The sequence below is a fragment of the Vipera ursinii genome, assembly GCF_947247035.1.
Source record: "Vipera ursinii genome assembly, chromosome: 10".
Taxonomy (NCBI): domain Eukaryota; kingdom Metazoa; phylum Chordata; class Lepidosauria; order Squamata; family Viperidae; genus Vipera; species Vipera ursinii.
Window position 1 is genome coordinate 13,534,369 of NC_139520.1, and position 16,582 is coordinate 13,550,950.

The following is a 16,582-nucleotide window of genomic DNA, read 5'->3' on the forward strand; positions in this document are numbered from 1 at the left end:
TTGTGGCCGAGCCCGCCTCCCATTGGACAGCCGGGGAAAGGGAGCCCGCTCCCCTCCCGCTGACACAATAGTGGATCCAAGATGGCCGATGCGGGTGCAGCCAGCTTACCTGGGGGAGACTCGGCGCTGTCGCCGCCGCCGCCGCCGCCTCCGCCTCCCCCGCCGGAGGAGCAGGAGCTGAGCCAGCGCCTCCGCCGGCTCTACCCGGCCGTCAACCCGGCCGAGACGCCGCTGCCGCGCGCCTGGAGCCCCAAGGACAAGTACAGCTACATCGGCCTCTCCCAGGGCAACCTGCGCGTCCACTACAAAGGTGGGGGGAGGCCCGGCGGCCGCCTGAGGGGCCGAGGGGCGGGCAGGGAAGCCTTCCTCCGGCGGAGGAGCGAAGGCCTGGCCGCCCCCGAAGGTGTGAGGGGCTGTGGGCAGGATTGGGCAGCCCGGATTTCAGGGGGTCCCGCCTGGGAGGAGGCCTGGCTCCCCGCTAGGTAGGTAGGGCAGAGATCCCCTTAGGCAGGGGTAGGCAACCTCGGCTCTTTTATGACTCATGGACTTCAACTCCCAGAATTCCTGAGCCAGCTATGCTGGCTCAGGAATTCTGGGAGTTGGAGTCCATGAGTCATAAAAGAGCCGAGGTTGCCTACCCCTGCCCTTAGGTATTGCTGCCAGCGGGGCCTGTCAGGTTTTTCCCCAGGACGGGGAGCTTCTTTGGAGGCTGGTAGAGCAGCCCTTTGGCTTGTCCCCTGGGGTGGGGGTGGGGGTTACCCCAACGCAAGGGATTCTTTCCCCCTCCCCTCGGCAGCTGGAAAGTGGACTTCGGAACCCCTGCATTTTGGCTGGGGCAGTCCTGGGATTTGAAGTCTCCTAGGGCAGGGGGTCCTCCACCTTGGCCACTTTTCAGACTGGTGGACTGAGGAAAGCTGGCTGAGGAATTCTGGGAGTTGAAGTCCACAAGTCTGAAAAGTGGCCAAGGTGGAGGACCCTTGCCCTAGGGCAGGGGTAGGCAACCTTAGCTCTTTTATGCTCGCGGACGTCAACTCCCAGAATTTCTAATTTCTAATTTCTATGATCTGCATATTTCATAAAAGAGTCATAAAAGAGCTAAGGTTGCATACCCCTGCCCTAGGGCAAGGGTCCTCAAGCTTGGCAACTTTTAAGACTGGTGGACTAAGGAAATCTGGCTGAGGAATTCTGGGAGTTGAAGCCCGCGAGTCATAAAAGAGCCAAGGTTGCCGACCCCTGCCCTAGGGCAAGGGGTAGGCAACCTTGGCCCCCTTATGACTGGTGGACTTCAACTCCCAGAATTCCTCAGCCAGCCTGGCTCAGCTTGGAAACCTCTCCCTTTCCCCTCGGCGTGGCTGGCTCAGGAATTCTGGGAGTTGAAGTCCACCAGTCATAAAAGAGCCAAGGTGGTCCTACCCCTGCCCTAGGGCAAAGGAGAGAGCAACAGAAACCGCACAGCTGTTATTCTTGGGTGGTCCCAGAGAGAAGAAAAAGAGAGAGAGACCCACAGCCCCATCCTTTGAAGTAAAGGATACTTTGGGGCAATATTTCTCAACCTCAACCAGAACCACCTGCCGAGGTTGAGAAACGCTGCCCCAACGCTGTATACTTTTACCCTGAAGAATGGGCTGTGAGTCTCTTTGGGACAATAACAGAGGAAGATCAGCTATGTGTTTCCAATGCCATGTCTTGCTTGCTAATGTGTCAGAGCAACTGTTGTTTTATCTGTAAGGGACTGTATTCGATTGTGGGCTCTCTTGTGGCTTGGCTGGCTGGCTGGCTCTTGCAAATCCTTGCTGCGTGATTGTTTTCACTGAAGAATTAAAGCGCCTGTCTCCTGCCTGTTTCCTCCCTCCCTCCCCCTGTGTTTGTTTAAAACAGGACATGGGAAAAACCACAAGGATGCTGCTTCTGTCAGGGCTACCCACCCCATCCCTGCAGCCTGTGGAATTTATTATTTTGAAGTGAAGATAGTTAGTAAAGGAAGAGATGGGTAAGTATGTGGCTTAATGTAAATTCTTTAAAGTGTGTTTGTTGTCTTTGAGGAGAGTTGGAGCTGACTTTACCACCTGTACTTGTCTTTGGCAGGAACGTGAAATGTGGCTTTGGTGAGTGACTCATGTTCTTTGTAGTAGGGCATTGCACCAGCAGCATTTCAAAACAAGGAGTTGAGGTCATTTTTGGGAGTTTGGATTTTGGTTCATTGGGGAGGGTGAAGCTATGAATCAAGTTCAACGCCGGTTCAGATTTTTAAAAACTGGTTTGACTTCCTGCTATCAAATACCAAACCAGTGATATAAACTGAGATGAGACATGATTATGCCTCTTTCTTTATTGGTTGTTCTAGGTCAGGGGTAGGCAACCTCAGCTCTTTTATGACTCATGGACTTCAACTCCCAGAATTCCTGAGTCAGCATAGCTGACTCAGGAATTCTGGGAGTTGAAGTCCATGAGTCATAAAAGAGCTGAGGTTGCCTACCCACGTTCTAGGTAATTACACCATGTTTACCTCTTAAAATTCCTATGTGGATTTTTGGTGTATTAAATGTGAAATCCAATAATGCATAACAGTTGCTGAAAAGGAGGTAGTGGAAATCCATTCCTATAGCTGTTTAACTAAAATTAATTTCCTGGCTACAAAATTATTTTACATATTCCTACATGCTGGCCAGATTGATCGCAGAAACGTCCTTAGACAGTGCTGGTTCACAGCTTTGAACTGGAAATGAGTTCCTCTCCCCCCCCCCCCAAAAAAAAATAGTTGGCAACAACTAGTGAAGTAAAATCCACAGGGACTCTTTTCCTTGCTATATAAAATGATGTATAAAGGAATGGGTACACTTATGCTTGGCAATTCTTTGACATGAGATAATTGATATAGGCAGTTGACAACACTGAGCTGATTGAATTGCTGATTAAAAAAAATTAGGAACTTGCATAAGATATTTTTCAGTATGATATTTCTAGTTGTAGGTCTAATTATATTATTCTGGCATAGTATAGTTATCTTTATTACTACTATCTTACAGTAGGTTTTGAGCTAATGGCTAATACAGGTAGTCCTCAGCTTGTAACAGTTCAAAGTTACAATGGCAGTGAAAAAAGTGACATGACTATTTTTCACAGTTACGACCTTTGAACCATCCCCATGATTATGTGATCAAAATTCAGATGCTTGGCAACTGACTCGTGTTTATGACGGTTGCAGTGTCCCAAGATCACGTGATCCCCTTTGGCAACCTTCTGACAAGCAAAGTCAAGGGGAAAGCCTGATTCACTTAACCACCAGGTTACTAACTTATCAACTGCAGTGATTCACTTAACAACTCTGGCAAGAAAGGTTGTAAAAGACTCATTTAACAAATGCCTCACTTCACAGAGGTTTTGCACTTGATTGTGGTTGTAAGTTGAGGACTACCTGCAGTCTGGAAATTTTACAGTCTACCTTTCTGTTGGGAACACTGAGGGTTTTGATTTTGAAATGTAACATGTTGATAAGAGGCTTGAATGCTAAGCCAAGGCAAACCATCTTCAAGCAGATTTGGTTACTTGATCTGCCAGAAATTGTAGAATGACAGACAGTCGAGCAGTTTGGGAAAGTGGGGAAAAGCATGTTCACAATGTGAATTAAACTAAATTGTCTTGCTTTAAATAATTTGGGTAATGCTAATGATGAGATCAAGGGATGCGGTGGCTCAGTGGGTTAGGACGCTGAGCTTGTCGATCAGAAGGTTGGCAGTTTGGCGGGTCGAATCCCGAGTGCCGCGTAACAGTGAGCTGTTACTCATCCCAGCTTCTGCCAACCTAGCAGTTCGAAAGCACGTAAAAATGCAAGTAGAAAAATAGGTACCACTACGGTGGGAAGGTAACAGCGTTCCATGTGCCTTTGGTGTCTAATCATGCTGGCCACATGACCACGGAGTCGTCCTCGGACAAACGCTGACTCTTCGGCTTTGAAACGGAGATGAGCACCGGCCCCTAGAGTCGGAAACGACTAGCACGCATGTGTGGGGGAACCTTTACTTTTAATGATGAGATCACATATATGGCCACCAAGATACTGTAAATCACAAGGGTGGGGGAGATCAGAAATATATTTCCTCACTCCAGTACGCAGCAGTATTTTTATATGCATCTTTGCCTCAGTTATTACAGTGAGAAATTGGATTGATTACTCTTGGATATGTACTTATTTAAAGCTTTGCTAAATTGCAACAGAGGCTTTAAGAAACCATATAGTTTCAATTGTTTGGTATTTGGAGAAGAAATAGAAACAGCGATGGACATTTAGATTTGTTTTTTTATCACTTTTGTTATGTCTGGAAGGAGTTGCTTTTAATTGCCTTGATACTGTGTTTCATAAGCTTGTGTAAAGTGTAGCCCAAATCCAGTTTTTCTGTGTCTGTTTGATGTAGAGACTTATTTCAATATTGCTTCTAAATGCTCTTTTTGGTAACCTTTGTACTAAGGTTACAGCTTTGCTAAAATCAGGATGTGGGAAGCTGAGGGCACATTGACACATGTCAGGATGCTTCAGTTAGCTTCAGCCACCATCTTCATGAGTAATTATTTATTTACATGAATTGACCCTTTAGCACCTGGACATAGAGTAAGCTTTTACTTTGAATAATAGGATGAACATAGTTTTTTGAAAGTATTTGTGGTGCCCAGAATGGATTTGCGGTTAAAAAACAGATTGGAATGAGGACTCCATTGTATTTCCAGCAAATGTCACTCAGTTTTAAGTACGGCACTTTTCTTTACTTAAAAAGCTTGGGCTGGTTAATTTTGATGGATGTATAGAACAGCTAGATAAGTCTGGAAATTCAAAGGTAATGATAGCAGCTCTTCTAAATCAGCAGCAGTACTTCTGTGCTGTAAGTGTTGCCAGAGGGGGCAAATTTAATTCATTATGCAATTCCCAGAATGGTTATAAGGAATTATCATTAACTAGGTTAATACATTCCCTTAGGGGCCCATGATTGCTGTGCAGTTGGTTTATGACCCATGGTGATGTGAAAATTGTTCTACAAAGCAGTTTTAAATTGAAATCCTGTACATATCAGAAAATAGATGCATCATACTAGTAGTTCAATAGTCAGGAATGATGTAATGGTGAGACCTCCAAGGTCCCTTCCAACATTATTACTACTACTACTATTATTACTATTACCTGCATGAACATCTGATCACACAGGTGATTCTGATAAGATCAGGTGCAAGAAGCTCCCCCCAGTCCTTTCACTCAGGATCAATCACCTGGAACTGGGGTGTCAAACTTGCAATGTCATGTGATGTGTCGCAATGTATTGCGACTTTTTTCCTTTGCCGGCAATGGGGTGGGCACGGTTTCGCCATGACGCATCCGGCCCGTGGGCTGGCAGTTTGACATCCCTGACCTGGAATCTTAGGTAAACCTTTTCAATGGCTTCTCCCTTCTTTCTAACAATATTCCCCTGAGATTCATATGGGTCCCAGTTTAGATCCCCTGAGATCCATATTGGTCCCAATTTAAGTGGGCTTTACAAAGAAATTAAAACCTGGCTCTTCCAGCAGGCTTTGCGATAGAGGTGTTATGAAATGCTCTGCCTTGAAATTCAGTCTGCTTGAATTGAATTTGTTACCTGGCATAAAACAATGAATTGTTTCTTCTATCATTTTAGTGTATATTTTAACCTTATTTTATAGGTGCATATGCTGCACAGAGTGTTATGATTAAAGTGGCATGCAAGGCTAGTAAAATGAGATAATAAAAGGTAGCAGTTATTTATGAGATTGACAAATGAAACTTGTGTTTATTCGTGATTCTGATGCTGCTTATTTCTAGCCCTCTGCGTGAACACTTGATTCATTCAGGGCATTCTAAAGTCCCATAAATGAGAGCTAATTTAGAAAAGAATTAGTGCACTATTTATGTTTATTCTTTCAGTAATCAGAAAGTATCTCAGTCTTTTGGCAGTTGAATGGCTGTCTTAATCTTAAAACGGACTGTTTTTTGTCTTTCAAAATGATAAGTTACAAGTGCCAGATAACAATAAAAGCCAACAAATTTTGGCACGAAGCAGGAGCCAAAAGGTGTCGTAAAGAAGGCAAGAAGAATGAACAGTGAGCGGAAAAAGAGAGAGCAAAGCAAGAATATAGAAAGAGCTTCCTGAGAAAGGATTATCAGTTCTGTCTGTATATGTTCCTAAGGGTTTCTGGAAGGCTGAGTTGCATGAACATCCTCATTAACACAGCATGCTTTATGAGCTAGAAAGAAATATCTGGCTGCTTTATTGAGCCAACTCATTAAATTTAATATGATTTTTAAAACAGCCACCTCTATTTTTCAGTCTTGTGAGGGGGCTTGCATAGAGACAGACTAAGGAATAAAAGAGAGGTCCTGCACTTTTACATGCTTTTCTAAACATGTACCTCTAGTTAATATTCCTGCAAGTGGTGCGATAGCCTTGATAATCTCCTTTTCCCTCTGTAATTGTGGTAATATAGCACAGCTTTGTTTGTAGATTGCTTGGTTCAGAGCCTTGAAACCTGATTATAACGATAGTGGACTTTCATTACACAGATTATGATCTCACACTATGAGAGCTACTCTCCTACAGAACGAAGGTTGCTAACACCCTCTACAATAAACAACGTGAATTGTCTGTCTGAACTGTGCCATCTCTGGCATACAGTGTTTATAAACATTTGAGAAACATTTACACGTTATTCAGAGTTACAAAATCTGTGGCTCAAATCCTTTTTTATAGAACGATGTGGCATATGTGCTGTTTCTGATAGAGGAGGGGGTTGAATACTAATTGAAAAACATTTTAATTTTTCATATTAAGTGAGCAATGCTTTTTTTTTCCTCCTGTCATAGGAACCACCGTTCTGGCAGGCTTCTAATGATCTGCACATGAGCAGAAAGTGTGAAATAAGTGTTCATTTGACATCCACAGCAGCTTTGGAAACGAATGAGTTCTGGTGTTGGCAGTTTATAATTGGGCTTGGTGGTAGAAAGACATATTTCTGAAAAATGAACGTTCATATCTTTATGTTAGGGCAGTACAAAACCTCACGCATCTCCGGAATACCAATAATTGAATAATTCATTATGTTGACATACAAGTGAGAGACATAGGAAGACATGAAAATATGCAGATCATAGAAATTAGAAATTCTGGGCGACTTCTATTTATTTGGAATAAAAAAAAAATCTTGGGGTTTGTTGGTTTTAGAACATACTACTTCAGTGCTATTTTGCACCCATCATCAAGACGCTACCAGAATTTTTAGTGTACAACTAGAGTTCTAATGAGTCAGTGTTTCTGAATGTATTACTTGTAATAATAATAATAATAATAATAATAATAATAATAATAATAATAATAATAATAAACAACTTCCTATGCAGCTTAACTCTTTTAGTTTAGCCTGTTTGTCCTATGAAGCAGTTGCATAATCTACACCTTTATAGCCAGTCAATCTGAACTGGGACCCTCCAGATGGATGAACTTTAATTTCCAGAATTCCTCAAATAGACAGTTGCTGAGAATTCTGGGAGTACAAGTCAATACATCTGGAGAGTACACAGGTTGGAGTAGGCACCATATAGAGAAAAGCTTGGAAATAGGTGAGCTGAAGAACAGGATCTATGCATTTAGCACTATCCTTAACCCCTTGTCTTGCTATCTTGGGCACCTGAGAGTTGTAATTCAGCCACATCAGAACATCCTGTGCACCCAAGAAGACAGGATTTGCCAGACTGGCATTGTTCTGAGACAGAACAGAATAATTAAATTGGAGATTAGATCGTCTTGCGGAAAAACCTGTTTGTTCTGAATGAGGAGTTTACCTTCTGTGTGCCAGCATATAAATGCTTCTGACTCTTTGGGAGCACAAACCTCCAAACTTAAATAATGTCAAGAAAAATTCCAATCGAATATATTTCCTTCACGTTCAGTTACGTGAAAGTCTTTACAATTTGTAAACATTCAAAATTGCCCGAATCTTGTAAAGCAGTTGGTAAGAGGAACTGCTCCTGCCAACAGAAGATAACTCCTTTGAATTATCTCTAATGGATGATATATTCTACTTAGTCACTGAAGGAGGAAACATTTCACGTGCAGCTGATGAGGCAGTGTGCACCCTATGCTATATCAAGAGTTCCTTTTCCTGCATGTTAATTCTGGTTTGGGGCAAAGAAGCAGACTAATAAAGACAAGTAGGCTTAAACTACAATACCCCCCCCCCCCAATTTTTGTACCTGAAAATTCTTAAGCATTATTTTACAGTTGTTGACCAAAATAATTTTGATATTTTCTGGTCCATTTTAGTGAGGCATAGTATATTTGTCTCAGAGATAATAAGCTTTCCTACAAAGGGAAATGTTTAAGCATACAACGATGGCTTGATTACAAGCAGCTATTGTTATCCTCGTTAGACGGATATTTTGTGAATAACCTGAGAAAGAATTAGATGACAGTTCTTCACTGAATGATAACTTTAATGTCTTCCCACATGGGCTCTACTTCTAGTAGGGAAAAGGCCTGGTTGTTACCTTGTTTGGAAGTGCTCTCATTTGCTGAACTAACACATTTTTGTTTGTTTGAAGGTACATGGGAATAGGACTCTCTGCCCAAGGTGTCAACATGAACAGACTTCCTGGTGAGTCAGCGCTGAGAAGTATTTGTGTTTGCTCCTGAGCTGTTGACTGGATTTCTACAATCCAGAAAGAAAAGTAAAAACTTACCCCTGGAATCCACGGGCAGACTTTTTGGGGAGAACATTGCTTGAATTGCAAAAATAGGAGGAGTCAATATTTCCTTATAGTTGAAATACAGTTTAATAATTTGTTGAATGTAACAAATTGTATTGAAAGGCATAAAAATGAATTTGGCATCAGGACTCGATATCAGAGCATTTCAACCTTAGGAGTTCTTTAGGAGACCTCAAAGTGATTACTTAACAGCAACCTCAAGTGAAAAATTCCCGAGGTTTTATATATCAAAAGATTGAAGGCAGTCTCAGGCAAAAACAGCAGGTTTCGGACACATTACGATTGATAATTGATGGGAATTCGTAACGTCTGACATGTAATCCGCATAACCAACCTATCTTCTTCCTTTGCCCGTCCTCCACCCCAATTGAAGTCCTCTCTAAGCCTAGCCCGGTGTTTTTCAACTTTGGCAGATATGTGGACTTCACCTCCCAAAATTCCCCTGCCAGCCATGGGGAATTCTGGGGATTGAAGTCCACACATCGTCAAGCTTTCAAACTTGAGGAAAAACTGGTCTAGTCACGTTCTGTGCATCTGATGAAATCAGGTACAGTTTAACGAAAGCTTGTGCTTTAATATCATTTGTTAGTTGGAAAAAGATGCTCTAGTACCTTTTTTTTGCCACCAAGGATTAACCCAGCTTTCCTATAATCACTTGAGCCAAAGCTTTGTTTCTGTGGCTAGATATGATCTGGCCATCCTATATGTGTAAATTTATTACTTTGCCGCCCTTGTGGCTTTGGGAGTTTGTTCCAAAAAGTAAGTGAAGCTGAATGTGTCAAGCAGCTCTAGTTTTTTTTTCTTCTTCTCGACTTCCATCATCTGTTCTTGAATCTTTTGTTTCTGTGCTTTTACACCCCCCCCCCCTAGGTCAGCACTCCGTCCCCCACCCAGCATTGCTGTTTCTATTTCTGCACATTCATTTCTTATTGCGAAATGTAAAGATATTTTTTTTTGCGATTTTATACCCTCTCTAGACAGAGCGAGACCGGATAACCCTTCGTTAAATATCTTAGTTTATAATTATTATTTTTTGTGGGCCACAGTGGGTCAGGTAATAATGCAAAGTGGGCAGTGGGGAATGTGATAGCTGAGAGGCTCCAGTTTTTATTGGGTTTTGGGGAATAGGGGAATTTTTAATAGTGATCAAACTTTCTTGAAGTTACAGTTTATGCATGGACGGTTATAATGAAACATGGTCATTCTTTACTAAAGCTGGTATTGTAAAACCTTGTAAGCGTGTTAATATAATGATGAAACTTTTGTATATATGTAGATTGCATTATTTTTCTTTTCCTATTTTTTTTTGTTTTTTATTTAAATACATACATGCAATTTGCAAATAAAGCTACTAAATCTGGCTTTCACAAAAACCTGGACCAGTGGCTGTTTGCAGCTATCTAATGATTTTCTGGATTTTTGCAAAGTCCAGACAGCCACTAGACAGCTGCAAATAGCCCAGATTTAGGTCTTTTTAGCCCTAAAAAGTGCTAATAGTTTTCACCCATGATAATCCAAAGAGGCTCTAGGCCAAAGGTGTCAAACTCACAACGTCACCTGACGGGTCGCGACTTATCGTGACTTCTTTGCCATTGCCGGCAATGGGGTGGGCACGGTTTTGCTATGATGCATCCGGCCCGCGGGCCAGCGGTTTGACACCCCTGCTCTAGGCCTATAAAAAGTGGATTCAAGGATTGGATGCAATTCTTGGTCACCAGATTTCCCACAATGAATTAGGATGCTTGGATTAAACTAGATGCTCATATTTATAGAACTACCATCTGTGCTATTTATTGATGGCACTTCTATTGGATTGGCTGTTTTTCTGACATAACTAAAAAAAGGAAAATTTTGGTGCCAACACAAACTTTTCCCTCTACTCTTTTATTTTCAAAGAATGTTACCCTTCTCTTTAGTTAGAAAGCTTTGAAAGCAGCTTCAAGATCAGTAAGAAAAAGATGATCCCCTTGCTTTACAATCTAAAATAAGGAAGAGCGTAATAAAGAAAGGGGGAAATTGCCAAACTGAGATGCCATTTCTTCAACAACTACCTAAGATGGGCAAGGTTTTAAATAATGATGATCTAGCAAGCTGCTGTTTGGAGAATCCTAAATCTGTTATTTTTTAGCTGATGGAATACTTCTGCTTCTCTTGGCTTCTTCTTTTAGTCTCAAGGGAAAGCAGCTTTCCTACTGTAAAATGGAAGCAGATGGTACAGTAACACTACCCTAAATTTTCAGAAGATTTCCTAGTCTTACAGTTTCTTGTTTGGCATCTGCCCAGCCTCATTGTGCCTCCCTATTACATTTCCTCACATTTGGGTGTGAAACACTACTTCAGAGTAGAGGAATTTATTCCTCAGCTGGGCCAATACATGCATCGTGCCTCCTCAGCAAAATGCATGTCCCATTGGACATGATGCATATTTGGATGCTTGTCCCAGCATTAGAAAACCTTTGGCAACAGAAATGGCACCTGGCATTATAAAAACCCCTTGACGTTTGTAAGCATTGTGCAATTACTACAAAAGTATATTTTCATTTCCAAAATAAGGTTGAAAAGGTTTGCAAAACAGGCCGGCAGTTCAGTTCAACTCTCTTTAGATATTTAGATTTCTTTTTTATAATAATAATAATAATGATAATGATAATAATAATAATAATAATAATAATAATAATAATAATAATAATAATAATAATACAGATTTCAAATTCTGTTTAAACCTGTCTAATTTTTTACGTGCATGACTTAATTTTGGGTTCTTATATTTCGACATGTGGCTCTATGTTTAAATCCTGGCATCTGCCTCAACGTACTAACGAATAATTAGTCCTCAATGGCAGCTTCTTTCTTCATCTAAAATTGCTCATGCTTAGTTGCAAGAAGCCATGTAATTGACAGCATCAGGTGAGATCTGCAAACACTATTAAGAGATGCCCATGTGACGGGTGCTCAATGCAGGCCTTTGAGGCCGTCTCTGGAATTGCATATCTTTGAGGCTGACTACGAGAAACGTATTTGGTTGCAGCTTCTGACATAATGGCCAGTCATTTGTTCAGACAGTTGGGCCATCAGGCTTTTCCAGTAACATCTTTCTGACAACACATCGCTAGAAAGGACAGATGATGAAATGCCGCTGTTTGCAAAACACAAATAGGGCTACTGTTCTATATGCCCGTTTAAGCTGATTCAGAAAAAGGTGTTGATATACCACCAGCAACTCCGATGTGAAAACAGTTGCTCCAGTTACTGTTTGGGGCACCTGTGGTCTTTGTGGAGCTTAAGATCTGTAAATAGTCAGATGGTACAGTAGCTCAGTTTTTAACAGATTCTGTTAAAGCTAAATATTCACTAAATTTGAATTTACATGATTGGCATCATTTGTAGCAAGCTATATTATTTGCCTTATTGCACGTCATTTCCTGTTTGACATCATTTGCACGGCATAAATTCCCTCTGTTGTCTTGCTTTGGAAACAGTGCACCTTGTCTATTATTTGTGTGTGTGTGTGTGTATGTGTGAAATCCAAAGTTATGTATGTTGTCTCCGAAGATAGCTGAACGCAAGGCCACAAAATTGAGTTTTACTGTAATTTGGGAACCTTATTCCCCAAATATAAAGCAATTGGTGATCTAATCTAAGGCGCTTCGCGCGAAAGGAACCAATGATGGCCTCAGTCCCTTATAGGCAGAAAAATTTATCCTAACAATTGTCATATATTAAGAAGAGGCAGGGGTGTTGTTCGATAGCCTGCCAAGTACACCTTTTGTGTGGGTTTGTAAACCGTGTCTTAGCATGCCTGGGTAGTATATTTAATAGTGGCTATAGCATCCTGAGAGATTCATGGAGGCTGTGCCTGAATTTGTATTCTTTATCATGACAAAAAGTGTAAGTTGCTGACCCAGCAACTTCAGGCATAGCTGCCATGAATCCATCAGGATGCTATAGCCACCATTAAACATCCTGTTGGTGTAAGTAGAACTCAGAATGGCATCTGTCTTCATGTAGCTATTAACAGGGTTGCAAACAATGTTAGTCATCTATAGCAGCCAACATTTATGGATTTTTTTGGTTGATGAATTGATGGGCTTAGTATGACAGCTATACAGGTAGTCCTCGACTTACAGCAGTTCATTTAGTGACTATTTAAAGTTACAATGTCATTGAAAAAGTGATTTATGACTGTTTTTCACATTTACAACCATCGGTCACATGATCAAAATTCAGAGGCTTGGCAACTGGTTCATATTTATGACGGTTGCAGTGTCCTAAGGTCATGTGATCCACTTTTGCGACCTTCTGAGAAGCAAAGTCAATGGGGAAGCCAGATTCACTTAACAGCCGTGTTACTAAACAACTGCAGTGATTCACTTAACAACTGTAGCAAGAAAGCTCGCAAAATGGGGCAGAACTCACTTAACAAATGTCTCACTTAGCAACAAAATTGTGGTCATAAGTCGAGGACTACCTGTAATTCATAAAAAAGAATGCGTGGTAGTGTTTTTTTATATTGGAGTATAAATCTCTTTATCCTGTCTCTGAGTGGTTCTAAACGTTTTGAAGATTGTAGAAATGTGTATGGTACCATCTACAGTGAACCTGGAGCCTAAACAAGAATCTAATTTGGGGCTTTAGAAGTTCTTCATAATTTGTGGCATGATGAAAACTCATACTTTTCATGGTTCTATGATGGACTGTCTGTGAATAATGTAATATAGTAGTCCTCGTTTAGTGACTGTTCATATTGATGGTGATGAAAAAGTAAATTTGCTTCCTCGCATTTGTGATTTTCACAAGTAGGTAAAGCAAAGGAACGCTGGAGTAAGGTTGTAAGCACAGTCAGTTTTATTTAGCAACTGCTTCACTTAGTGACTGAGTTGCCACTCCCAATTGTTGCAAAAGAGGACAACCTCTAGTTTTCTGATGTATAAACTTGATACTTGTGAATTTTTTTCCAGGTTTCTCAATTTTTAGAGTTTCCCTTAGATTTTTTTTGTACTTAGGAAATTCTTACCTAAAACATACTGTTTATATTGCACTTGGCAAGTTTAAATCCTGGGCATCATCTTTGGAAGACAGCTCAGCCATTTTGTACATCCGTTTCTTTTCCTATCAAAGTTGAAACTTCATGATTAACAAACACCTCCCTTGCAGCCTTTTGTTGACGTAAAGCAGCAGCAGTCACTATTGTGAATAAGGCTTGGCAGGTACCTTGCCTCTAACGTTTTCAGTTACAATTTAATATAACAAACTATATCCAAGTGTCTGTTTTTTCTTGTGCTTGGTGTGAAACTGAAAGTTAGCCATAGCAGATGACTGAAGAGGGCTCCAAAAGGGCGGGGTAACGTATCCTGGAAAATGCTGGGGATTCCAATGCTAGGTTGTCATCTGGGTGTTTATTCCCCAAATCATCACCGTTTTAAAAGTAAGATGTATATACAAGCATTCCTAAACTGATAGTTAGGAGTTTGGGTGTGTAAGGATCAAGTAGGTCACCCTGCCTTTGTTTAATTCTGAACTAAATATAAGTTGTTTTCAGGTGGAACCCTTTAGGGTAGCTGTGTGTCACTGTCATTTCAGATAAGGGTGTTGACAGCAATCGGAGAGCATACTTTTTTAATGTGTTCCATCCTGGATGTTTGAATATAGTTTAATCTCCATGATATTTTAACCTTCGGAGTTCCTTTTGTAGTAGCGAGAAGAAAAACTGTTTGTGCTAGCAAGCAATTCTAGCATTACGTGATTATAGGACTACTTTGAAACTAGGTATTTATGAAATGGAAGAGAGTTACCATATTGTCAGATTTCATTCTGTGTGTGTCATAAATCTTAACTATGGCTTAAATCAATCTGGACTTAAAACACTCGAATCTCATTTTTATTTGTCCAGCTTTTGTCCTTAGGCAAGGTCCTAGTATTTTTGGCTTGAAGGTACGAGGTCTTTATCCTGAACATCCAGCTCCTGTGCCAGGCACTGCTTGTGGTACAGCAGAATATATTTAGTCTATGATTACTTGATTGTGGATTGTGCAACATGATGCTTCAATACTTCCTTGACTGGAAACTGTGGTTTATGTTCAAAGAGAATGAGAAAAACAACGTCTTCAGTAGGTGGCTAAACATAAATCTGTGGAAGCCACCCAAAAGCTCGTTCTGTGACTGTGATTCTTCAGAATAAACAAACAGGCCTTCTTTCGCCCAGATTCAAAAATACTGTGTAGGCTTCAGTGGAGGATCTTCGGTTTTTTAAAAAGAGGAATTAGTTACTTAACTGATTGGGTCTATGGCAGGCTGCTGGGATCAGACAGTGATCATCAGCCCAGTCTTCCCCCCCCCTTATTTATTTATTTATTTATTTATTTATTTATTTATTTATTTATTTATTTATTTATTTATGGGACTTATATCCCGCCCTATCTCCCGAGGGACTCAGGGCGGCTAACAACAACAAAACTTAAAGGTCTCTGTACAGTAAATTAAAATTAAAAATTGAAATAAATTAAAATAAATTAAAGAATAGAGTTAAAATTGTAAACATAATTAAAATCCCTGTCAGTCCAGGTCAGCCAGGTGGAAAAGGAGTGTTTTGAGGCCGCGGCGAAAGGACTGGACTTTTTGGCTGTCTTTTCCTTCCGTTTGCATGCACCTGCAGCAGATTTTCGTGTAACTGCTTGAATTGTTTTATAGGCTTGAAAAGGCTCCTGATTAGCTCAGACTGCCTGTATACCACCGATGAATGCCAACGTAGCTTCTTAATTTCTTAAGTACTAGTAAGTGATTACGAAGGGAATAGAGGATTGTGTTTCTTTCTAAGCCTCTTGTTCCCCTTAACCAGACCTTGAAATGCAAATCCTGTATTAGGTTGGATTTATGATTAAAACTGTCAAGAAAAGACAAATTCATGAAGAGGCAGCCATGCTGTAACTTGGGCAACTATCTGATAAAGAGATCTGTGGAAATGTAGGTTTTAGATTCCTACAGTTTTATTTGGATTGAAAACTAAAAATAAACCAGCCTGAATAATACTTTCTTCACTGGTTTATATAGCCATCCTGTAGAGCAGGGCTTTTCAACCTTTTCACCCTTTGTACCACTTTTAGGATATGGCAACATCCGAGTACCACCAGTCGCCTAGCTCCAGCCATCTCTCACTTAGGCTTATGCGGTGCTGCCACTGGTTCAGCTCATTCCCCTCCCCCATTACCACTTTTCTAGGATGGTCGTGTACCACCTGCCAGGTGCCAATGTACCACAGGTGGTACCCGTACCACTGGTTGAAAAGCCCTGCTGTAGAGCAGGGGTGTCAAACTCGCAACGTCTTGTGTTGCAACGTCTCACGACTTTTTTCCCGTTGCCGGCAATGGGGCGGGCGCAGTTTTGCTATAATGCTTCTGGCCTGCAGGCCAGCAGTTTGACACCCCTGCTGTAGAGAAAGGAGTTAGGGTTGTGTTGCAATTTGTAGAAATACATATACTCCCTGAGTTAAGACCACAATTGAGCTCAAACTTTCTGCTGCTAAGTGAGACATTTGTTAAATGAATTTTGTCGCATTTTATGACTTTCTTCTCACAGTTGTTAAAGTGAATCACTGCAATTGTGAATTTAACAACATGGTTGTTATTTAGCTTCCCTATTGGCTTTTTCTTGTTAGAAGATCGCAAAAAGTAAACAGGTGACCGTCGAACACTGCCACCTTCATAAATAGGAATCAGTTGTCAAGCACCTGAATTCTGATCACATGTCCGTGGGAATGCTACAATGGTTGTTAAGTGTGAAAAACAATCATAAGTCACTTTTTTCAGTGTTGTTGTAACTTTGACA

General features: G+C 41.0%; 1 protein-coding gene across 2 annotated transcripts in view; it reads left to right on the top strand.

Moving 5' to 3' along the window:
• Positions 1-81: 81 nt before the first annotated feature.
• Positions 82-16,582, top strand: part of RANBP10 (RAN binding protein 10) — a gene marked incomplete at its 5' end in the record, with an annotated part of 39,962 nt that continues 23,461 nt past the window's right edge. The window contains 3 exons of one of the 2 annotated variants that reach the window (XM_083370511.1): positions 82-310; positions 1,879-1,990; positions 8,597-8,649. In XM_083370511.1, coding sequence (XP_083226637.1) covers positions 82-310; positions 1,879-1,990; positions 8,597-8,649 — 394 coding nt within the window. Of the gene's footprint in view, positions 311-1,878; positions 1,991-8,202; positions 8,207-8,596; positions 8,650-16,582 lie in introns of those variants that run through there. The other variant, XM_083370512.1, reaches the window with a different exon arrangement.